The sequence below is a fragment of the Hyla sarda genome, chromosome 3, assembly GCF_029499605.1.
Source record: "Hyla sarda isolate aHylSar1 chromosome 3, aHylSar1.hap1, whole genome shotgun sequence".
In the NCBI taxonomy this organism is placed as follows: domain Eukaryota; kingdom Metazoa; phylum Chordata; class Amphibia; order Anura; family Hylidae; genus Hyla; species Hyla sarda.
Window position 1 is genome coordinate 271,129,419 of NC_079191.1, and position 26,001 is coordinate 271,155,419.

Consider the following 26,001-nt stretch of genomic DNA (forward strand, 5'->3'; position numbering starts at 1 on the left):
CTGAAACCAATCAAAAATTTCTGGTCTGGTCTGTATGGGGTAAAAATTTTGGTTTTTAGTGGAGAAGGTATGTGCAGTATTCACTTCATCACAAATTGATCCACTATTTTCAAGGAGACAGAGATCTCTAAAAGCAATTTGTTCTGCTAATGTATGCATTAGTGGTAAATCAGGGTTTATAGAAAGTTGAGGTGGGTCCGATGGTTCATCAGCATTTTCCACAAAAAAATGTTTCTTAACTGTTAAAGTTCTTACAAATTTATTTATATCCAAAATTGTCCGATAAACATCAAAATGATGTGTAGGAGAGAAACCCAGTCCTTTCCACAGGACCGAGGTTTCTTCATCTGTAATGATTTGTGCAGAAATGTTAATGACTTGAAAATCCTCTTTTATTACTTTTTCCGTTTGTCCTTGTTACGCTCCGAAGCTCTTCTTCCTATGTTTTCTGCCACCGCGCCTTCCTCGTTTTTTGACTGTCTTCTCGCATTGCGATTCTTGTGAGTGTTCACATATTGCGGTTCTGAGTCCCCGCTAGTGTCCGTGGTATCTGAACAATCTGAATTTTCAGTAAACTCCTGGTCAGAAGAACTAAATTCACATGGAGCGATTCTCTGTCGTGGCTTTCTTGCGACATTGAATCGCTCTATTCCAGTATTCCGCAAAACCTGGCATTATCAGCTATCTCGGATATACTGATGAGATTTTCTAAATATTCTGTGGATTTGAGACATTACATTATTGAGGTGGTAGATTTTGTGTTAAAACACAATTATTTTATGTTTGGTAACAATTTTTATTTGCAGCGGACGGGTGCTTCAATGGGAGCAAAGTCATCACCAACTCGGGCTAACCTTTTTGTTTTTTGGTGGGAGGAGCAGTTTATTTTTTCTGACACGAATCCATTTTCCACATGCCTCGCATGGTATGGGAGGTATGTAGACGATGTGGTCATCATTTGGTCGTCCGACCATCTGACCATTGATGCAATTAATGACATATATCAATAATAATCGGTTCAATCTTAAAGGGGTATTCCAGGCAAAAACTTTTTTATATATATCAACTGGCTCCAGAAAGTTAAACAGATTTGTAAATTACTTCTATTAAAAAATCTTAACCCTTTCAGTACTTATGAGCTTCTGAAGTTAAGGTTGTTATTTTCTGTCTAAGTGCTCTCTGATGACACCTGTCTCGGGAAACGCCCAGTTTAGAAGAGGTTTGCTATGGGGGTATGCTTCTAAACTGGGCGTTGCCCAAGACAGGTGTAATCAGAGAGGACTTAGACAGAAAAGAACAACCTTAACTTCAGAAGGTCATAAGTACTGAAAGGATTAAGAAGAGAAGTAATTTACAAATCTGTTTAACTTTCTGGAGCCAGTTGATATATAAAAAAAAGTTTTGGCCTGGAATACACCTTTAAGTCCCAGGATGCCCTTGGTCCTAGTGGGGTTAAAAGGTCAAAGATTAAAATATATAAACTAAGAAGACACTGTGAAGTACGGGGATATACTCGGCAGGCCTGGAGAAATATTTTTCTAAAAGATGTTTTTATGTACTTGATGTATTTCTAGGTGTATATATATATGTCAAAGAAGAAAGCAGCACTCGTAAAGCGTGAGTAGGTGCCTCCAGCTAGGATCCGGGTCCAGGATCCTGCATATGTAGTTTCAAGGAAAATGCTGTGGCACTCAAGGTATGGTGAAAAATGAAAACTATTTATTCATCCCAAATGTGCAAAGAGCAGAGTTTCAATGGTCTCACACCATCATTATCAAGTGGCTTCATAATGATGGTGTGAGACCATTGAAACGTTGCTCTTTGCACATTTGGGATGAATAAATAGTTTTCATGTTTTCACCATACCTTGAGTGCCACAACATTTTCCTTGGAACTACGTATGCAGAATCCTGGACACGGACCCTAGCTGGAGGCACCTACTCACACTTGGAACTATATATATATATATATATATATATATATATATATACACACAAATCAAAAAATATGTTGCAGTATCTTGTAATACCTTTTTTATTGGACTAACAGAATTTTGTAGAGACAAGCTTTCAAGTCCAATAGTCAAGGACTAATGATCAAAGGACTTTATAAATTATCAGGGAGGAATCCCAAAAGTTTGTCTCTACAAAATTCTGTTAGTCCAATAAAAAAGGTATTACAATCTGCATCACTGGACTAATACAGCTACTCACATTTACTATACAGATATACACATACCTGAAGATGGTTTAGAACCTTGTGATGTCACACATGCTTGTGATGATGTCACCGTAAGCTGTACAAGGAGGTGCGCACCGGCTGCAGTCTCTTCAGTGTGTTTTGCATTCACAACCTGTGGTGCAAAGTGTTTGTTAGAGAGTTTCTATTTGCAATAGAGAATTCAAGAGTTTGACCGTTCCTTGTCTGAAGAGAGAACCACAAGGTAAGTCTCAGCTTCTTCTATTCATACATACACAGGGCTTTTTGTTTGACAGTTTTTTTTTATTGCTGTTGCTTTTTTTTTTAGCAAAAAAAACCAAGAAATTAATTTCCAAAAGAAATAACAAAAGTTATATTTCTCATAGCATTGTGACAATACTTGGCTTAGGCATTAAACATAATAAAACGCACAGATAGTATCATGACCAGAGCTTTTTCTTGCAAAACTGCTAAAATGCAATTATGCCCAAAAAAGCCCCCAAGAAAAAGAGTCCTAATTCATGAAGTTCTAAAAGATATAAGTCTATGAGAAAGATTTGGTGGTGTAGTAAAAGAATAACAGAAAGATTAGGGCAGAAATATAATATTATATAATAGAATTCTGTGTGTACTAACAATAGAAATACTCTGGGTACTCGAAAAGGGAAAATTTTCAAAGCAACTAGTGGCAGAAAGTAATATAGGGGACGGTTAGATCCCAATGAGGTGGGGTAGGTTCATTATTAGTAAATGTATATAGCGGGATAGCCCAATTGTATCTACAGTATGAAGTTCACATGGCCCAGTGACCATACAGCCAAGCCCTTATAATCCGCCATTACTAGGACAGATTCAGGGTTGTCAGATATTACTAGGACCGGAGAGGTTCAGGTTTATCAGATATTACTAGGACCGGACAGGTTCAAGGTTATCAGATATTACTAGGACCGGACAGGTTCAGGGTTATCAGATATTACTAGGACGGGACAGGTTCAGGGTTATCAGATATTACTAGGACCGGACAGGTTCAGGGTTATCAGATATTACTAGGACCTGACAGGTTCAGGGTTATCAGATATTACTAGGACCGGACAGGTTCAGGGTTATCAGATATTACTAGGACCAGACAGGTTCAGGGTTATCAGATATTACTAGGACCGGACAGGTTCAGGGTTATCAGATATTACTAGGACCGGACAGAATCAGGGTTGTCAGATATTACTAGGACCGGACAGGTTCAGGGTTATCAGATATTACTAGGACCGGAGAGGTTCAGGGTTATCAGATATTACTAGGACCGGACAGGTTCAGGGTTATCAGATATTACTAGGACCGGACAGGTTCAGGGTTATCAGATATTACTAGGACTGGACAGGTTCAGGGTTATCAGATATTACTAGGACTGAACAGGTTCAGGGTTATCAGATATTACTAGGACCGGACAGGTTCAGGGTTATCAGATATTACTAGGACCGGACAGGTTCAGGGTTATCAGATATTACTAGGACCGGAGAGGTTCAGGGTTATCAGATATTACTAGGACCGGACAGGTTCAGGGTTATCAGATATTACTAGGACCGGACAGGTTCAGGGTTATCAGATATTACTAGGACTGGACAGGTTCAGGGTTATCAGATATTACTAGGACAGGACAGGTTCAGGGTTATCAGATATTACTAGGACCGGACAGGTTCAGGGTTATCAGATATTACTAGGACCGGACAGGTTCAGGGTTATCAGATATTACTAGGACCGGACAGGTTCAGGGTTATCAGATATTACTAGGACCGGACAGGTTCAGGGTTATCAGATATTACTAGGACCGGACAGGTTCAGGGTTATCAGATATTACTAGGACTGGACAGGTTCAGGGTTATCAGATATTACTAGGACCGGACAGGTTCAAGGTTATCAGATATTACTAGGACTGGACAGGTTCAGGGTTATCAGATATTACTAGGACCGGACAGGTTCAGGGTTATCAGATATTACTAGGACCGGACAGGTTCAGGGTTATCAGATATTACTAGGACTGGACAGGTTCAGGGTTATCAGATATTACTAGGACCGGACAGGTTTAGGGTTATCAGTTATTACTAGGACCGGACAGGTTCAGGGTTATCAGATATTACTAGGACCGGACAGGTTCAGGGTTATCAGATATTACTAGGACCGGACAGGTTCAGGGTTATCAGATATTACTAGGACCGGACAGGTTCAGGGTTATCAGATATTACTAGGACCGGACAGGTTCAGGGTAATCAGATATTACTAGGACCGGACAGGTTCAGGGTTATCAGACATTGGTAACCTCAGGGAAGATGTCTCCATATAAAACACTTATAGAGAAGCGTCTTCTTCTGAGGCTGCCATGGTCTTAGTGTTATCTTGTGGTTCTGTGCTGGACATTTCTGCTCTGTATGAAGGATCTATTGTATAATGACAGGAATGATGACATGTTGTCTAATGTGTTCACTTATCTCTCTCTCTCTCTAGTGTTTTCAGGCTCTGACCTGTGACCATGGCCTCTCCACAAGACCCATTGCTGAAGGAGGAGGAAGAAGCAATGGAGGACCATAGTGATATGGATGTAGAAAAGGGCGATATCCCTGAGAGGCAGAACCTGCCATCTCTAAGCGTGATGTCCACCGCACGTTCCATCATCACCGTAGTGATCCTCGCCTTTGTTAATTTGCTCATCTATGCAAATCGCTCCAGCGTGGCGGGGGTGCTGCCTTATATACAGAAAGCATATGACACCAATGCTAGTCTGTCCGGCTTATTGAATACATTGTTCATTGGAAGCTACGTGCTGGTCGCACCAATTGCCGGATATTTGGGCGACCACTGTAATAAGAAATATACTGTTTGCGCAGGAATCATCGTTTGGCTGAGCATGACACTTACACTGTCATTCATCCCTGACGGGTACTTCCTGCTCTTCCTGCTGACGAGTGGACTGGTTGGAGCCGGAGAGGCGACTTTCTGCACCATCGCTCCCTCCATCATTGCAGACCTTTTTACAAGTGACCAGCGGACCCGCATGCTGAACGTGTTCTACTCCGTCATACCTGTAGGCTGCGGACTAGGATACATCATCGGGCCCAAAGTGACTGATGCAGCAAGGGGCGATTGGCACTGGGCATTTCGGGTCACCCCTGGCCTGGGCCTCATAGCTGTGGCTTTGATGATTTTGGTCACAAAGGAGCTTCCAAGAACGACTACAAACGGGAAGAAGAACAACAAATCCCAGAAGTTTGCCAAATGGGTGACAGATCTGAAAAAACTATTTAAAAATCGAAGCTTCATGTTAACCACCATGGGATCGACGGCTGTATCCTTCATAGTGGGAGCCATAGGTGTATGGGGTCCGTCATACCTGACCCACGCACGAACACTCCTACAAGAGAAGGACCCTTGCCGTGCTGAACCGTGTGACTATCACGACATCCTAATATTTGGTGTAGTTACAGTCGTTTCCGGCATTCTGGGAGTTGTAGCAGGGACGGAGATAAGTAAAAGATATCGCAAATCCAACCCACGGGCGGACCCGCTTGTGTGTGGATGTGCGATGATGCTCTCTGCCCCTTTTCTTCTGTTGGCATTGACTTTTGGCAACATCAGCCTCGTTGCCACCAACATCTTCATCTTCATCGGAGAGACGCTTCTGTCAGTAAATTTCACCCTCATATCTGACATTATACTAAAAGTAGTAACTCCGTGGAGGAGATCTTCAGCCCTGGCCGTGCAGATGACAATCTATCACCTCCTAGGTGACGCCGGCAGCCCGTACCTCATCGGCCTGATATCTGACACCTACGAACGAGGATATGCCAAATCCCCTCTTCTGAAATACCGCAGCCTGGAGTATGCCCTCATGACCTGCACCATAATGGCAGTCATCGGAGGGGCCTTCTTCATGGCCACGGCCCTATATATAGAGAGGGACGAAAAAGAAGCAGAGATGGAATCAGAACCTCCGTCATCCTCCTCCTCCTCACTGCTTCTTGCCGATGAGGACCGCGCTTCAGACTGAGGAAAAGTCATTGCTTACCTTTATCTCGTTTACTCCATTAAAAAAAAATTAAGAAAAAAATAACTGCATTTGTTCTATCTTCCACTTTACCCCTTATTCTCTACCCAGGGGCGGACACAGACAGCAGAGGGCCCTTGTGCAAAGAATGTGCCTGTGCCCCCCCCAAAAAAAAATCAATTGTTCAGCACCATGTGTCACTTACTCAGATGGACCCCCATATGTCACTTGCTGTATAAGTTTCCAATTATTTATTAAGGCCTCCCATATGCCGCAGCTCATTCAAGCCCCCCATATTAGGTAGCATAGATTCCCAACATAAGGTAGCATAGATTCCCCACATTAGGTAGCATAGTTTCCTCACATTAGGTAGCAGTTTCCCCACATTAGGTAGCATAGTTTCCCCACATTAGGTAGCATAGTTTGCCCACTTTAGGTATCACAGATTCCCCACATTAGGTAACATAGTTTCCCCACATTAGGTAGCATAGTTTCCCCACATTAGGTAGCACAGATTCCCCACATTAGGTAACATAGTTTCCCCACATTAGGTAGCATAGCTTCCCCACATTAGGTAGCATACTTTCCCCACATTAGGTAGCATAGTTTCCCCACATTAGGTAGCACAGATTCCCCACATTAGGTAACATAGTTTCCCCACATTAGGTAGCATAGATTCTTCACATTAGGTAGCCATAGCCCCCCCCAAACACACAGACAGACACAGACACACACAGAGACACACTTACCTGCCCTGCACAGCGCTTCTCCTCTCCGGCAGCGGCCTGACGAGTGACGTCACTGACGTCCTCCTGAGCGGGTCTGCAGAAGTACGTCACTTGTGCGACGTCCCTCGTCAGACCCCGGTCGGCCGGAGGCAGACTCACTGTCTAAAGTGCCCGCTGCGCTATTATACCCCGCAGCTGCTTTAGAACAGTGAGCAGCGGCGGCGCCAACCCTACCATGAACCTACTAGGCACAAAAAAAAAGGGGGCAGCAAAATGCCGCCCCTGAAAAGTGCCACCTGGGACTTATGGTCCCACCGGGTCCCATGGTAGGGCCGACCAGAGGCGGCTCTAGACTTTGTGAGGCCTTAGGCGAAACTTGAACATGAGGCCCTGCTTTATTTTCTGCTGAAATTACATGGTGGACCGGCTGTGAGATGGTTATACTGTAACATCATTGTGTATTATCCCTGTACTGTGACATCACTGTGTATTATCTCTGTACTGTGCCATCACTCTGTGTATTATCCCTGTAATGTGACATCACTGTGTATTAACTCTGTACTGTGCCATCACTGTGTATTATCCCTGTACTGTGACGTCACTGTGTATTATCTCTGTACTGTGACATCACTGTGTATTATCCCTGTACTGTGACATCACTGTGTGTATTATCCCTGTACTGTGACATCACTGTGTGTATTATCCCTGTACTGTGACATCACTGTGTATTATCTCTGTACTTTGCCATCACTCTGTGTATTATCCCTGTAATGTGACATCACTGTGTATTGTCCCTGTACTGTGCCATCACTGTGTATTATCCCTGTACTGTGACGTCACTGTGTATTATCTCTGTACTGTGCCATCACTCTGTGTATTATCCCTGTACTGTGACATCACTGTGTGTATTATCCCTGTACTGTGACATCACTGTGTATTATCCCTGTACTGTGACATCACTGTGTATTATCTCTGTACTGTGACATCACTGTCTATTGTTCCTGTACTGTGACATCACTGTGTGGATTATCCCTGTAATGTGACATCACTGTGTATTATCCCTGCACTGTGACATCACTCTGTATATTATCCCTGTACTGTGACATCACTCTGTATATTATCCCTGTACTGTGACATCACTGTGTGTATTATCCCTGTACTGTGACATCACTGTGTATTATCCCTGTACTGTGACATCACTATGTATTATCTCCGTACTGTGACATCACTGTGTATTATCCCTGTACTGTGACATCACTCTGTATATTATCCCTGTACTGTGACATCACTCTGTATATTATCCCTGTACTGTGACATCACTGTGTATTATTCCTGTACTGTGACATCACTGTGTATTATTCCTGTACTGTGACATCACTGTGTATTATTCCTGTACTGTGACATCACTGTGTGTATTATCTCTGTACTGTGACATCACTGTGTATTATCCCTGTACTGTGACGTCACTGTGTATTATCCCTGTACTGTGACGTCACTGTGTATTATCCCTGTACTATGACATCACTGTGTATATTATCCCTCCCTGTACTGTGACATCGCTGTGTGTATTATCTCTGTACTGTGACATCACTGTGTATTATCCCTGTACAGTGGTCCCTCAACATATGATGGTAATTCGTTCCAAACGACCCATCGTTTGTCGAATCCATCGTATGTTGAGGGATCCGTGCAATGTAAAGTATAGGAAGCTGTACTCACCTGTCCCCGTCGCTCCGGACCAGGTCCTCACCGCTCCCGATGCTGTCCCAGGGGCTCCCGAATGCGATGGCCCCGACATATAAAAGCCTGAGAGGCCATCGTATGTCGATTTTATCATATGTCGGGGCCATCGTAGGTCGGGGGGTTACTGTACTGTGACATCGCTGTGTGTATTATCTCTGTACTGTGACATCACTGTGTATTATCCCTGTACTGTGACATCACTGTGTATATTATCCCTGTACTGTGACATCACTGTGTGTATTATCCCTGTACTGTGACATCACTGTGTGTATTATCCCCGTACTGTGACATCACTGTGTATATTATCTCTGAACTATAACATCACTGTGTGTTATCTCTATACTGCAACATCACTGTTGATACTTACACTGCACTGTGACATCACTGTATATATTAAGCCTGTATACCCTAATGTCACTGTACATATTTACCTTGCACTGCGAGTGACAATACAGGGTAAATATGCACAGTGACATCACAGTTCAGAGTTAATATAAACAGTAATGTCTCTGTACAGGGACAATAAACAGTTTTGCCACTACAGGGTTAATAAACACAGTGTTGTCACAGTAGAGGGTAACTATACAGTGATGTCATTGTACCGGGAAAATATACACAGTGAAGTCAGCATTCAAGAATAATAAACTGTGATGTCACTACAGGGTTGTTATACACAGTGACATCAAATTACAGGATGAAGCACAGTGATGTCAGTTTATTATGAAGCACAGTGATGTCACAGTTTATTATGAAGCACAGTGATGTCACAGTTTATTATGAAGCACAGTGATGTCACAGTTTATTATGAAGCACAGTGATGTCACAGTTTATTATGAAGCACAGTGATGTCACAGTTTATTACGAAGCACAGTGAGGTCACAGTTTATTACGAAGCACAGTGATGTCACAGTTTATTACGAAGCACAGTGATGTCACAGTTTATTACGAAGCACAGTGAGGTCACAGTTTATTACGAAGCACAGTGAGGTCACAGTTTATTACGAAGCACAGTGAGGTCACAGTTTATTACGAAGCACAGTGATGTCACAGTTTATTACGAAGCACAGTGAGGTCACAGTTTATTACGAAGCACAGTGAGGTCACAGTTTATTACGAAGCACAGTGAGGTCACAGTTTATTACGAAGCACAGTGAGGTCACAGTTTATTACGATCACCATACCTGGTAAGACCAGCATATGGAGGGTTAAATTTATATGTTTATTTCCAATAGATTCCCCTTTGGGAATCCAAAAGAACCCTAATTTCCCATATACTACTTATTGTGATTAAAAATTCCCATAAGCTTTATTGGTTTCTACACTTGTTATATTAAAATCAAACAGCGCTGTTTGCTCCAAATTATCCTTTTGATTATTGAATTTCCAGAGCAGACTTCTCTGCTAATTTTCTCCTTGCTTGTGAGTGCAGCTATCCTGTATGCCTGCAGGTCATACAGGGTTAATGCTTAGGAGCAGGAGCGCTGCCATGTTTAAAATATCCACTCTGCCCCCCTCAACATGTTTCGCTACGACGTAGCGTTATCAAGAGGTAGCGGGCAACTGAGCGTGGATGCGATGTCTGTCATGTTTATAACCTCGGAGGTCACAGTTTATTACGAAGCACAGTGAGGTCACAGTTTATTACGAAGCACAGTGAGGTCACAGTTTATTACGAAGCACAGTGATGTCACAGTTTATTACGAAGCACAGTGATGTCACAGTTTATTACGAAGCACAGTGATGTCACAGTTTATTACGAAGCACAGTGATGTCACAGTTTATTACGAAGCACAGTGAGGTCACAGTTTATTACGAAGCACAGTGAGGTCACAGTTTATTACGAAGCACAGTGAGGTCACAGTTTATTACGAAGCACAGTGATGTCACAGTTTATTACGAAGCACAGTGATGTCACAGTTTATTACGAAGCACAGTGATGTCACAGTTTATTACGAAGCACAGTGATGTCACAGTTTATTACGAAGCACAGTGAGGTCACAGTTTATTACGAAGCACAGTGAGGTCACAGTTTATTACGAAGCACAGTGAGGTCACAGTTTATTACGAAGCACAGTGATGTCACAGTTTATTACGAAGCACAGTGATGTCACAGTTTATTACGAAGCACAGTGAGGTCACAGTTTATTACGAAGCACAGTGAGGTCACAGTTTATTACGAAGCACAGTGATGTCACAGTTTAGTACGAAGCACAGTGATGTCACAGTTTATTACGAAGCACAGTGAGGTCACAGTTTATTACGAACAACAGTGAGGTCACAGTTTATTACGAAGCACAGTGAGGTCACAGTTTATTACGAAGCACCTTGAGGTCACAGTTTATTACGAAGCACAGTGAGGTCACAGTTTATTACGAAGCACAGTGAGGTCACAGTTTATTACGAAGCACAGTGAGGTCACAGTTTATTACGAAGCACAGTGAGGTCACAGTTTATTACGAAGCACCGTGAGGTCACAGTTTATTACGAAGCACCGTGAGGTCACAGTTAGATAGATAGATCAGTGTATCCCAACCAGGGGGCCTCTAGCTATTCCAAAACGACAACTCCCAGCATGTCTTTGGCTTTATGAGCATACTGGGAGTTGTAGTTTTGCAACAGCTGGAGGCCCCCTGGTTGGGAAACACTGCTCTATCTATCTATCAATCATCTATCTATCCATCTATCTCCTATCTATCTATCTCATATCTATCTATCATGTATCTATCTATATCATAGCTATCATCTATCTATCTATCTATCTATCTATATCATATCTATCTATCATCTATCTATCTATCTATATCATATCTATCATCTATCTATCATCTATTAATCTATCTTTCTATTTATCTCATATCTATCTATATATCTATATATCATCTATCTATCTCTCATATCTATCTATCTATCTTTCATCTATCTCTTATCTATCTGTGATAGATATGAAAAAAATTCCAGAAGAGCAGCACAACAAATTTGAGAAAAACGATGCAATGGTGCACGCTGGGTGTGTACCTTGGTGAGAGGTTCACATGTACTAGAAAAAAACAAGAGACCAGCAGCACACAGAAATTAGGTGCAAAAAAGGTGAAAAATGTATTGCATTATCCCAGTGTACAAAGGAAGCGACGTTTCAGCGACCTCTCGTCACCGTTCTCAAGCTCAACTGAATAGATCCCTGTGCAGTCTTATATGTGCAGTTAATTACATAATTGCTTAATGTAATAATGAACATACAGTACATAAATAAATATATACAAATTGTACATACATATAAACAAAAGTGATTTTATACCAACAGTCAACATGTCCGTATCATATTAAAGTGCAATAGTGATCCCATAATAACCACGTGTGTTTAGGTTGTGTTTCTCCTAGGTGTGCATGCGCGAATTCTCTTTTCCTCCATTGGTTACACTCAACACGAGGAAGTCCTTACTCGATTGGTTGACTATGCGCATCTGCGCACTAAGTTAGTACCCACGCTCCGTGAATTATGACACGTGGATTATGGTGCTCTGCTGGGTAAGTGCAATACTGTACTTATCAATGTGAATAAGAAGTAAAGAATTATGGAACACAACGGCACGGTTATGCACACCTAAGAGAAACACAACCTAAACACACGTGGTTATTATGGGATCACTATTGCACTTTAATATGATACGGACATGTTGACTGTTGGTATAAAATCACTTTTGTTTATATGTATGTACAATTTGTATATATTTATTTATGTACTGTATGTTCATTATTACATTAAGCAATTATGTAATTAACTGCACATATAAGACTGCAAAGGGATCTATTCAGTTGAGCTTGAGAATGGCGACGAGAGGTCGCTGAAACGTCGCTTCCTTTGTACACTGGGATAATGCAATACATTTTTCACCTTTTTTACACCTAATTTCTGTGTGCTGCTGGTCTCTTGTTTTTTTCTAGTACATGTGAACCTCTCACCAAGGTACACACCCAGCGTGCACCATTGCATCGTTTTTCTCAAATTTGTTGTGCTGCTCTCCTGGAATTTTTTTCAAATCTATCACAGATAGATGAGAGATAGATGAAAGATAGATAGATAGATATGAGAGATAGATAGATGATATATAGATATATAGATAGATATGAGATAAATAGAAAGATAGATTAATAGATGATAGATAGATAGATGATAGATATGATATAGATAGATAGATGATAGATAGATATGATATAGATAGATAGATGATAGCTATGATATAGATAGATACATGATAGATAGATATGAGATAGATAGATAGGAGATAGATGGATAGATAGATGATTGATAGATAGATAGAGCAGTGTTTCCCAACCAGGGGGCCTCCAGCTGTTGCAAAACTACAACTCCCAGTATGCTCATAAAGCCAAAGACATGCTGGGAGTTGTCGTTTTGGAATAGCTAGAGGCCCCCTGGTTGGGATACACTGATCTGTCTATCTATCTCATATCTATCTATCTCATATCTCATATCTATCTATCTATCTATCTATCTATATATCATCTATCTATCTATCTACAAAACAAAAGATCCAGTGGCACTCCCAGATAAGGTGCAAAAACAAAGTGTTTTATTCCCCCATGTATGTGTGACGTTTCGATAGCATCCCGCCATCTTCATCATACATACAGTTGTACATTCTGTAGTCTCTGTGACATCACTGTGCTTCATAATAAACTGTGACATCACTGTGCTTCATAATAAACTGTGACCTCACTGTGCTTCGTAATAAACTGTGACCTCACTGTGCTTCGTAATAAACTGTGACCTCACTGTGCTTCGTAATAAACTGTGACCTCACTGTGCTTCGTAATAAACTGTGACCTCACTGTGCTTCGTAATAAACTGTGACCTTACTGTGCTTCGTAATAAACTGTGACCTCACTGTGCTTCGTAATAAACTGTGACATCACTGTGCTTCGTAATAAACTGTGACATCACTGTGCTTCGTAATAAACTGTGACATCACTGTGCTTCATAATAAACTGTGACATCACTGTGCTTCATAATAAACTGTGACATCACTGTGCTTCATAATAAACTGTGGCATCACTGTGCTTCATAATAAACTGTGACATCACTGTGCTTCGTAATAAACTGTGACATCACTGTGCTTCGTAATAAACTGTGACATCACTGTGCTTCGTAATAAACTGTGACATCACTGTGCTTCCTAATAAACTGTGACCTCACTGTGCTCCCTAATAAACTGTGACCTCACTGTGCTTCGTAATAAACTGTGACCTCACTGTGCTTCGTAATAAACTGTGACCTCACTGTGCTTCGTAATAAACTGTGACCTCACTGTGCTTCGTAATAAACTGTGACATCACTGTGCTTCATAATAAACTGTGACCTCACTGTGCTTCGTAATAAACTGTGACCTCACTGTGCTTCGCAATAAACTGTGACCTCACTGTGCTTCGTAATAAACTGTGACATCACTGTGCTTCATAATAAACTGTGACCTCACTGTGCTTCGTAATAAACTGTGACATCACTGTGCTTCGTAATAAACTGTGACATCACTGTGCTTCGTAATAAACTGTGACATCACTGTGCTTCGTAATAAACTGTGACATCACTGTGTTTCGCAATAAACTGTGACATCACTGTGCTTCATAATAAACTGTGACATCACTGTGCTTCATAATAAACTGTGACCTCACTGTGCTTCGTAATAAACTGTGACCTCACTGTGCTTCGTAATAAACTGTGACATCACTGTGCTTCGTAATAAACTGTGACCTCACTCTCAGACACGTTTACCCTCAATTACCCCCCTCTCTTACACCTACTGAGGACAGACTTGGCCAGATGGGAGCGCAGGGACTTTTCATGGATAGGGAGGATCAATATACTGAAGATGAATATCCTACCTCGTCTCCTGTATTTATTCTCCACAATCCCAGTTGTCCTCCCCCGATACTTTTTCAGGGAGCTCTCTGCACTCCTTTCTGGCTTTGTTTGGGCAAATAGACACCCGAGACTGGCACACAGGATCCTGGTCAGACGTAGATTGGATGGAGGCCTGGGCATGCCTGACTGCCTCTTTTATCACATTTCTGCGGTTCTGGCCAGGAACCTGGACTGTTTCTCACCCTCCCCTGCCAAACTATGGATAGGTCTTGAACGTGATGCCTCTGAATTAGACCCCAAAACAATTATGTGGCTACCTGATGGTAAGCTCACAACACGGTCTCTCGCTGCTTTGCCACCGGTCCTAGCGAGTATGGCTCATGTCCGTAGTGTTTTCCTGGCCTCCACGGCCCTTTTCACTCCCGATGGCCCACTTACCCCTATATTTGGCAACTTATCCTTTCTGCCCGCCCTTTCCACCTCCCTCTTTCTTGGGCTTTCTGAATCAGAGTCCCCCACTTTCTCTAGTCTCCTTGCATCAACATCTTTGAGACCACTTCACGACATCTTGGGAGGGGCTCCAGCTTCCTTCCTAAATGTCTTTCAATATTCTCAGCTTAGTCACTTTTATGTACAGGCCAGAGACACACTTAAATTACACCGCCCCCTTTCCACCTTTGAGAAATTGTGTATTTCAAATTCTCGGACGCTCCGTCCAATTAGCTCCATCTGTGCCCTTCTTCTTGATACGCTTCGGACTGATCCATTACCTTTTCGGATCGGTTGGGAGAGGGAATTAGCCACAACATTCGATGATGAAGAGTGGGAGAAAGCATTCCGACTTTGCCATAAGTTGTCGATTTCCTGCAGGGCACAGGAAACTAATTACAAAATTCTAACAAGATGGTACCGGGTACCAACCCTTTTATCCAAATTTTACCCAGGTGTTTCTGATGCCTGTTGGAGATGTGGTGAGCCAGGAGGGTCAATGTCCCATATATGGTTATTATGCCCGAAACTGACTCCTTTTTGGTCCCAAGTACTGGATGTAATTCACCAATTGACGTCTATCCGTTTACCTGTGTCCCCAGGCCCCCTTCTTCTCTCCATGCTCCCACCCTCTTTGCCAAAGTGGTCCTCCTGACTAATTAGCTTTATGCTTCTGGCGGCTCGTACGGTCATCCCCCGATTGTGGAAATCTTCCTCTGCTCCCACATTCACTTCTTGGCTCCAGGAACTCTCCCATCTACATAGGATGGAGGAGTTGCTGGCAGACTCCAGAGGGCAAGTGGAGAGACACTATCTCATATGGGGACCGTGGATATCCTTTCTCTCCTCTGACACATACAGAACTCTCCACTTGAACTCTCAAGAAATGTCTACTGACTGATGCCTTGAGCGTGTGCCCTTACATATGATGTCAGTTTGTCCGATGTTGGGGTTCTCGCCAGTGCACCGTGCTGAAAGGTTAGTCCTCTTTATTGTCTCTCTCTCTCTCTCTGCCTGTGTTTTTCTGTCTCCTTCCAACTCCTCCTGTCTTTCTTCCGATCTACCTGGGAGCCTCCTCCCTTTCTCATTTATTATTTCTCTTCTCTTTTTCTTGTAGGAACACTTGTGCCAGACTAGGTGCTGATATTTTATTGTCTGCCATGTATGCCTAAGTGTTTATTGTTGTCATGTTGGAGTCCTAAAAGACTAGTGTTACTGCTCCTAATATGGCTTGTTTGCCATACTGCCTGTCTATTTCTTTTAGGCGCATGTGCACCACATATTTTGGCCCCTTGGTCACTTGCACATTTACTACTTTGTATGTTTGAAATCTTTAATAAACTTTACTATTGAAAAAAAAACTGCGACCTCACTGTGCTTCGTAATAAACTGTGACCTCACTGTGCTTCGTAATAAACTGTGACCTCACAGTTTATTATTCTTGAATGCTGACTTCACTGTGTATATTTTCCCGGTACAATGACATCACTGTATAGTTACCCTCTACTGTGACAACACTGCGTTTATTAACCCTGTAGTGGCAAAACTGTTTATTGTCCCTGTACAGAGACATTACTGTTTATATTAACTCTGAACTGTGATGTCACTGTGCATATTTACCCTGTATTGTCACTCGCAGTGCAAGGTAAATATGTACAGTGACATTAGGGTATACAGGCTTAATATATACAGTGATGTCACAGTGCAGTGTAAGTATCAACAGTGATGTTGCAGTATAGAGATAACACACAGTGATGTTATAGTTCAGAGATAATATACACAGTGATGTCACAGTACAGGGATAATACACACAGTGATGTCACAGTACAGGGATAATACACACAGTGATGTCACAGTACAGGGATAATATACACAGTGATGTCACAGTACAGGGATAATATACACAGTGATGTCACAGTACAGGGATAATACACAGTGATGTCACAGTACAGAGATAAAACACACAGCGATGTCACAGTACAGTAACCCCCCGACCTACGATGGCCCCGACATATGATAAAATCGACATACGATGGCCTCTCAGGCTTTTATATGTCGGGGCCATCGCATTCGGGAGCCCCTGGGACAGCATCGGGAGCGTTGAGGACCTGGTCCGGAGCGACGGGGACAGGTGAGTACAGCTTCCTATACTTTACATTGCACGGATCCCTCAACATACGATGGATTCGACAAACGATGGGTCGTTTGGAACGAATTACCATCATATGTTGAGGGACCACTGTACAGGGATAATACACAGTGATGTCACAGTACAGAGATAATACACACAGTGATGTCAAAGTACAGGGAGGGATAATATACACAGTGATGTCATAGTACAGGGATAATACACAGTGACGTCACAGTACAGGGATAATACACAGTGACGTCACAGTACAGGGATAATACACAGTGATGTCACAGTACAGAGATAATACACACAGTGATGTCACAGTACAGGAATAATACACAGTGATGTCACAGTACAGGAATAATACAAAGTGATGTCACAGTACAGGAATAATACACAGTGATGTCACAGTACAGGGATAATATACAGAGTGATGTCACAGTACAGGGATAATATACAGAGTGATGTCACAGTACAGGGATAATACTGTTACGCCGAGCGCTCCGGGTCCCCGCTCCTCCCCGGAGCGCTCGCAGCATCCTCGCATTTGCAGCGCCCCGGTCAGACCTGCTGACCGGGTGCGCTGCAAAATCCCTCTCAGCCGGGATGCGATTCGCGATGCGGGAGGCGCCCGCTCGCGATGCGCATCCCGGCTCCCGTACCTGACTCGTTCCCCGTCTGTCTTGTCCCGGCGCGCGCGGCCCCGCTCCTTAGGGCGCGCGCGCGCCGGGTCTTTGCAATTTAAAGGGCCACTGCGCCACTGATTGGCGCAGCAGGCTTAATCAGTGTGTTCACCTGTGCACTCCCTACTTATACCTCACTTCCCCTGCACTCCCTCGCCGGATCTTGTTGCCATTGTGCTAGTGAAAGCGTTTCCTTGTGTGTTCCTAGCCTGTGTTCCAGACCTCCTGCCGTTGCCCCTGACTACGATCCTTGCTGCCTGCCCCGACCTTCTGCTACGTCCGACCTTGCTCTTGTCTACTCCCTTGTACCGCGCCTATCTTCAGCAGTCAGAGAGGTTGAGCCGTTGCTGGTGGATACGACCTGGTTGCTACCGCCGCTGGAAGACCATCCCGCTTTGCGGCGGGCTCTGGTGAATACCAGTAGCAACTTAGAACCGGTCCACCAACACGGTCCACGCCAATCCCTCTCTGGCACAGAGGATCCACCTCCAGCCAGCCGAATCGTGACAAATACACAGTGATGTCACAGTACAGAGATAATACACAGTGATGTCACAGTACAGGGATAATGCACAGTGATGTCACAGTACAGGGATAATACACACAGTGATGTCACAGTACAGGGATAATATACAGAGTGATGTCACAGTACAGGGATAATATACAGAGTGATGTCACAGTGCAGGGATAATACATAGTGATGTCACATTACAGGGATAATCCACACAGTGATGTCACAGTACAGGGACAATACACAGTGATGTCACAGTACAGAGATAATACACAGTGATGTCACAGTACAGGGATAATACACAGTGATGTCACAGTACAGGGATAATACACACAGTGATGTCACAGTACAGGGATAATACACAGAGTGATGGCACAGTACAGAGATAATACACAGTGACGTCACAGTACAGGGATAATACACAGTGATGGCACAGTACAGAGTTAATACACAGTGATGTCACATTACAGGAATAATACACAGAGTGATGGCACAGTACAGAGATAATACACAGTGATGTGACAGTACAGGGATAATACACAGTGATGTCACAGTATAACCATCTCACAGCCCGACCACCATGTAATTTCAGCAAAAAATAAAGCAGGGCCTCATGTTCAAGTTTCGCCTAAGGCCTCACAAAGTCTAGAGCCGCCTCTGGTCGGCCCTACCATGGGACCCGGTGGGACCATAAGTCCCAGGTGGCACTTTTCAGGGGCGGCATTTTGCTGCCCCCCTTTTTTTTTTGTGCCTAGTAGGTTCATGGTAGGGTTGGCGCCGCCGCTGCTCACTGTTCTAAAGCAGCTGCGGAGTATAATAGCGCAGCGGGCACTTTAGACAGTGAGTCTGCCTCCGGCCGACCGGGGTCTGACGAGGGACGTCGCACAAGTGACGTACTTCTGCAGACCCGCTCAGGAGGACGTCAGTGACGTCACTCGTCAGGCCGCTGCCGGAGAGGAGAAGCGCTGTGCAGGGCAGGTAAGTGTGTCTCTGTGTGTGTCTGTGTCTGTCTGTGTGTTTGGGGGGGCTATGGCTACCTAATGTGAAGAATCTATGCTACCTAATGTGGGGAAACTATGCTACCTAATGTGGGGAAAGTATGCTACCTAACGTGGGGAAGCTATGCTACCTAATGTGGGGAAACTATGTTACCTAATGTGGGGAATCTGTGCTACCTAATGTGGGGAAACTATGCTACCTAATGTGGGGAAACTATGTTACCTAATGTGGGGAATCTGTGATACCTAATGTGGGCAAACTATGCTACCTAATGTGGGGAAACTATGTTTTCTAATGTGGGGAAACTATGTTACCTGATGTGGGGAATCTGTGCTACCTAACGTGGGGAAACTATGCTACCTAATGTGGGGAAACTATGTTACCTAATGTGGGGAATCTGTGCTACCTAATGTGGGGAAACTATGCTACCTAATGTGGGGAAACTATGTTACCTAATGTGGGGAATCTGTGCTACCTATTGTGGGGAAACTGCTACCTAATGTGGGGAAACTATGCTACCTAATGTGGGGAAACTGCTACATAATGTAGGGAATCTATGCTACCTAATGTGGGGAAACTGCTACCTAATGTGAGGAAACTATGCTACCTAATGTGGGGAATCTATGCTACCTTATGTTGGGAATCTATGCTACCTAATGTGGGGGGCTTGAATGAGCTGCGGCATATGGGAGGCCTTAATAAATAATTAGAAACTTATACAGCAAGTGACATATGGGGGTCCACCTGAGTAAGTGACACATGGTGCTGAAATATTGATTTTTTTTTTTGGGGGGGGGGGGGGGGCACAGGCACATTCTTTGCACAAGGGCCCTCTGCTGTCTGTGTCCACGCCTGGGTAGAGAATAAGGGGTAAAGTGGAAGATAGAACAAATGCAGTTATTTTTTTCTTAATTTTTTTTTTAATGGAGTAAACGAGATAAAGGTAAGCAATGACTTTTCCTCAGTCTGAAGCGCGGTCCTCATCGGCAGGAAGCAGTGAGGAGGAGGAGGATGACGGAGGTTCTGATTCCATCTCTGCTTATTTTTTGTCCCTCTCTATATATAGGGCCGTGGCCATGAAGAAGGCCCCTCCGATGACTGCCATTATGGTGCAGGTCATGAGGGCATACTCCAGGCTGCGGTATTTCAGAAGAGGGGATTTGGCATATCCTCGTTCGTAGGTGTCAGATATCAAGCCGATGAGGTACGGGCTGCCGGCGTCACCTAGGAGGTGATAGATTGTCATCTGCACGGCCAGGGCTGAAGATCTCCTCCATGGAGTTACTACTTTTAGTATAATGTCAGATATGAGGGTGAAATTTACTGACAGAAGCGTCTCTCCGATGAAGATGAAGATGTTGGTGGCAACGAGGCTGATGTTGCCAAAAGTCAATGCCAACAGAAGAAAAGGGGCAGAGAGCATCATCGCGCATCCACACACAAGCGGGTCCGCCCGTGGGTTGGATTTGCGATATCTTTTACTTATCTCCGTCCCTGCTACAACTCCCAGAATGCCGGAAACGACTGTAACTACACCAAATATTAGGATGTCGTGATAGTCACACGGTTCAGCACGGCAAGGGTCCTTCTCTTGTAGGAGTGTTCGTGCGTGGGTCAGGTATGACGGACCCCATACACCTATGGCTCCCACTATGAAGGATACAGCCGTCGATCCCATGGTGGTTAACATGAAGCTTCGATTTTTAAATAGTTTTTTCAGATCTGTCGCCCATTTGGCAAACTTCTGGGATTTGTTGTTCTTCTTCCCGTTTGTAGTCGTTCTTGGAAGCTCCTTTGTGACCAAAATCATCAAAGCCACAGCTATGAGGCCCAGGCCAGGGGTGATCCGAAATGCCCAGTGCCAATCGCCCCTTGCTGCATCAGTCACTTTGGGCCCGATGATGTATCCTAGTCCGCAGCCTACAGGTATGACGGAGTAGAACACGTTCAGCATGCGGGTCCGCTGGTCACTTGTAAAAAGGTCTGCAATGATGGAGGGGGCGATGGTGCAGAAAGTCGCCTCTCTGGCTCCAACCAGTCCACTCGTCAGCAGGAAGAGCAGGAAGTACCCGTCAGGGATAAATGACAGGGTAAGTGTCATGCTCAGCCAAACGATGACTCCTGCGCAGACAGTATATTTCTTATTACAGTGGTCGCCCAAATATCCGGCAATTGGTGCGACCAGCACGTAGCTTCCAATGAACAATGTATTCAATAAGCCGGACAGACTAGCATTGGTGTCATATGCTTTCTGTATATAAGGCAGCACCCCCGCCACGCTGGAGCGATTTGCATAGATGAGCAAATTAACAAAGGCGAGGATCACTACGGTGATGATGGAACGTGCGGTGGACATCACGCTTAGAGAGGGCAGGTTCTGCCTCTCAGGGATATCGCCCTTTTCTACATCCATATCACTATGGTCCTCCATTGCTTCTTCCTCCTCCTTCAGCAATGGGTCTTGTGGAGAGGCCATGGTCACAGGTCAGAGCCTGAAAACACTAGAGAGAGAGAGAGATAAGTGAACACATTAGACAACATGTCATCATTCCTGTCATTATACAATAGATCCTTCATACAGAGCAGAAATGTCCAGCACAGAACCACAAGATAACACTAAGACCATCGCAGCCTCAGAAGAAGACGCTTCTCTATAAGTGTTTTATATGGAGAAGTCTTCCCTGAGGTTACCAATGTCTGATAACCCTGAACCTGTCCGGTCCTAGTAATATCTGATAACCCTGAACCTGTCCGGTCCTAGTAATAACTGATAACCCTAAACCTGTCCGGTCCTAGTAATATCTGATAACCCTGAACCTGTCCGGTCCTGGTAATATCTGATAACCCTGAACCTGTCCGGTCCTAGTAATATCTGATAACCCTGAACCTGTCCGGTCCTAGTAATATCTGATAACCCTGAACCTGTCCGGTCCTAGTAATAACTGATAACCCTAAACCTGTCCGGTCCTAGTAATATCTGATAACCCTGAACCTGTCCGGTCCTAGTAATATCTGATAACCCTGAACCTGTCCGGTCCTAGTAATATCTGATAACCCTAAACCTGTCCGGTCCTAGTAATATCTGATAACCCTGAACCTGTCCAGTCCTAGTAATATCTGATAACCCTGAACCTGTCCGGTCCTAGTAATATCTGATAACCCTGAACCTGTTCAGTCCTAGTAATATCTGATAACCCTGAACCTCTCCGGTCCTAGTAATATCTGATAACCCTGAACCTGTCCGGTCCTAGTAATATCTGACAACCCTGATTCTGTCCGGTCCTAGTAATATCTGATAACCCTGAACCTGTCCGGTCCTAGTAATATCTGATAACCCTGAACCTGTCTGGTCCTAGTAATATCTGATAACCCTGAACCTGTCCGGTCCTAGTAATATCTGATAACCCTGAACCTGTCCGGTCCTAGTAATATCTGATAACCCTGAACCTGTCCGGTCCTAGTAATATCTGATAACCCTGAACCTGTTCAGTCCTAGTAATATCTGATAACCCTGAACCTGTCCGGTCCTAGTAATATCTGATAACCCTGAACCTGTCCGGTCCTAGTAATATCTGATAAACCTGAACCTCTCCGGTCCTAGTAATATCTGACAACCCTGAATCTGTCCTAGTAATGGCGGATTATAAGGGCTTGGCTGTATGGTCACTGGGCCATGTGAACTTCATACTGTAGATACAATTGGGCTATCCCGCTATATACATTTACTAATGAACCTACCCCACCTCATTGGGATCTATCCGTCCCCTATATTACTTTCTGCCACTAGTTGCTTTGAAAATTTTCCCTTTCGGAGTACCCGGAGTTTTTCTATTGTTAGTGCACACAGAATTCTATTATATACTATTATATTTCTGCCCTAATCTTTCTGTTATTCTTTTACTACACCACCAAATCTTTCTCATAGACTTATATCTTTTAGAACTTCATGAATTAGGACTCTTTTTCTTGGGGGCTTTTTTGGGCATAATTGCATTTTAGCAGTTTTGCAAGAAAAAGCTCTGGTCATGATACTATCTGTGCGTTTTATTATGTTTAATGCCGAAGCCAAGTATTGTCACAATGCTATGAGAAATATAACTTTTGTTATTTCTTTTGGAAATTAATTTCTTGTTTTTTTTTGCTAAAAAAAAAAGCAACAGCAATAAAAAAAAACTGTCAAACAAAAAGCCCTGTGTATGTATGAATAGAAGAAGCTGAGACTTACCTTGTGGTTCTCTCTTCAGACAAGGAACGGTCAAACTCTTGAATTCTCTATCGCAAATAGAAACTCTCTAACAAACACTTTGCACCACAGGTTGTGAATGCAAAACACACTGAAGAGACTGCAGCCGGTGCGCACCTCCTTGTACAGCTTACGGTGACATCATCACAAGCATGTGTGACATCACAGGGTTCTAAACCCTCTTCAGGTATGTGTATATCTGTATAGTAAATGTGAGTAGCCGTATTAGTCCAGTGATGCAGATTGTAATACCTTTTTTATTGGACAAACAGAATTTTGTAGAGACAAACTTTTGGGATTCCTCCCTGATAATTTATAAAGTCCTTTGATCATTAGTCCTTGACTATTGGACTTGATAAAGGGAGGAATCCTGAAAGCTTGTCTCTACACAATTCTGTTAGTCCAATAAAAAAGGTATTACAAGAGACTGCAACATTTTTTTTGATTTGTGTGTATATATATATATATAGTTCCAAGGAAAATGCTGTGGCACTCAAGGTATGGTGAAAAAATGAAAACTATTTATTCATCCCAAATGTGCAAAGAGCAACGTTTCAATGGTCTCACACCATCAAGCCACTTGATAATGATGGTGTGAGACCATTGAAACGTTGCTCTTTGCACATTTGGGATGAATAAATAGTTTTCATTTTTTCACCATACCTTGAGTACCACAGCATTTTCCTTGAAACTACATATGCAGGATCCTGGACCCGGATCCTAGCTGGAGGCACCTACTCACACTTTAGGAGTGCTGCTTTCTTCTTTGACATATATATATATATATATATATATATATATATATATATATATATACACCTAGAAATACAGCAAGTACATAAAAACATCTTTTAGAAAAATATTTCTCCAGGCCTGCCGAGTATATCCCCGTACTTCACAGTGTCTTCTTAGTTTATATATTTTAATCTATGTAGACAATGTGTTCATTATTTGGTCGTCTGACCATCTGACCGTTGATGCATTCATGACATATATCAAAAATAATCGGTTTAATCTTACGTTTACCCACACATGGTGTAAAAGTGAAACCCCCTTTTTGGATGTCATATTATGTGGCAACCCTGATACAAATAAAATTGAGGTTGATCCTTACAGAAAAAGGATATCAGGCAATACCATCCTAAGGGCGAATTCATGCCATTCCAAACAAACAGTAAGAGCCATACCAGTAGGTGAACTTATACGAATTAAGCGGAACAGTTCTTCCGCCGAGGTATACCGCAGGGAAGCTGATGCAGCATGCACACGCCTGGCGGCTCGAGGTTACCCTGGATGGCTCTTGAAAAAAGCTCGGTCGAGAGTGGATCCTATGGATCGAAAATCCCTTTTTACAAGTAAGCAACCAACTGAATCACAAGATTGTCCTACATTTGTCACCACGTACAGTCCAGAATTTAATGACATCAAACGCATTGTAATTAAACACTTACCTTTGCTATCAACAGATCCCACGGTAGGGGAGATTATAAAGTCAGGTGTGAGATTTGCAGCGAGGCGGGCACCTACTCTATCCAATCTCCTTGTTCCCAGTATGGTGGACACGGCTAGTGTTACCACCCAGTGGATTAGCACCAAGGGCTTCCACAAGTGCGGTAAATCGCGGTGTGTGGTATGTCCCTTTGCCGAAAAATGCCAGAAAATACAAGGTACGGTGGATGGCAAATGCAAATGCTTTATAAACTGTGATAGCACTTTTGTTTTATATAAAATCATGTGCACACAATGTCACTTAACATATGTGGGTTCCACCAAAAGGTCCCTTAAAAAACGCATGCAAGAGCACATTAGACATGCTGCTGGCCCTTTAACCCCTTAAGGACGCAGGACGTAAATGTACGTCCTGGTGAGGTGGTACTTAACGCACCAGGACGTACATTTACGTCCTAAGCATAACCGCGGGCATCGGAGCGATGCCCGTGTCATGCGCGGCTGATCCCGGCTGCTGATCGCAGCCAGGGACCCGCCGGCAATGGCCGACGCCCGCGATCTCGCGGGCGTCCGCCATTAACCCCTCAGGTGCCGGGATCAATACAGATCCCGGCATCTGCGGCAGTTCGCGATTAAAATGAACGATCGGATCGCCCGCAGCGCTGCTGCGGGGATCCGATCATTCATAACGCCGCACGGAGGTCCCCTCTCCTTCCTCCGTGCGGCTCCCGGCGTCTCCTGCTCTGGTCTGTGATCGAGCAGACCAGAGCAGGAGATGACCGATAATACTGATCTGTTCTATGTCCTATACATAGAACAGATCAGTATTAGCAATCATGGTATTGCTATGAATAGTCCCCTATGGGGACTATTCAAGTGTAAAAAAAAAATGTAAAAAAATGTAAAAGTAAAAGT

The 26,001-nt window shown here is 43.5% G+C and overlaps 2 protein-coding genes across 2 annotated transcripts; one reads left to right on the forward strand and one right to left on the reverse strand.

The window, feature by feature from the left end:
* The first annotated feature begins 2,309 nt into the window (after positions 1 to 2,309).
* LOC130360757 (protein spinster homolog 1-like) lies at positions 2,310 to 6,264 on the forward strand. The gene is made up of 2 exons (XM_056563329.1): positions 2,310 to 2,443; positions 4,696 to 6,264. The coding sequence occupies exon 2, from the start codon at positions 4,721 to 4,723 to the stop codon at positions 6,233 to 6,235; it is 1,515 nt and encodes a 504-aa protein (XP_056419304.1). The 5' UTR covers positions 2,310 to 2,443; positions 4,696 to 4,720; the 3' UTR covers positions 6,236 to 6,264.
* A 14,068-nt stretch (positions 6,265 to 20,332) lies between these two features.
* LOC130360758 (protein spinster homolog 1-like) lies at positions 20,333 to 23,717 on the reverse strand. The gene is made up of 2 exons (XM_056563330.1): positions 23,620 to 23,717; positions 20,333 to 21,895 (listed from the first exon to the last, which is right to left on the reverse strand). The coding sequence occupies exon 2, from the start codon at positions 21,868 to 21,870 to the stop codon at positions 20,434 to 20,436; it is 1,437 nt and encodes a 478-aa protein (XP_056419305.1). The 5' UTR covers positions 21,871 to 21,895; positions 23,620 to 23,717; the 3' UTR covers positions 20,333 to 20,433.
* Between the last annotated feature and the right edge of the window lie 2,284 nt (positions 23,718 to 26,001).

What these genes read in the sequence shown, in the direction of transcription:
- LOC130360758 (XM_056563330.1), bottom strand. Translation starts at nt 21,870, where the DNA reads ATGGCCTCTCCACAAGACCCATTGCTGAAGGAGGAGGAAGAAGCAATG.
- LOC130360757 (XM_056563329.1), top strand. Translation starts at nt 4,721, where the DNA reads ATGGCCTCTCCACAAGACCCATTGCTGAAGGAGGAGGAAGAAGCAATG.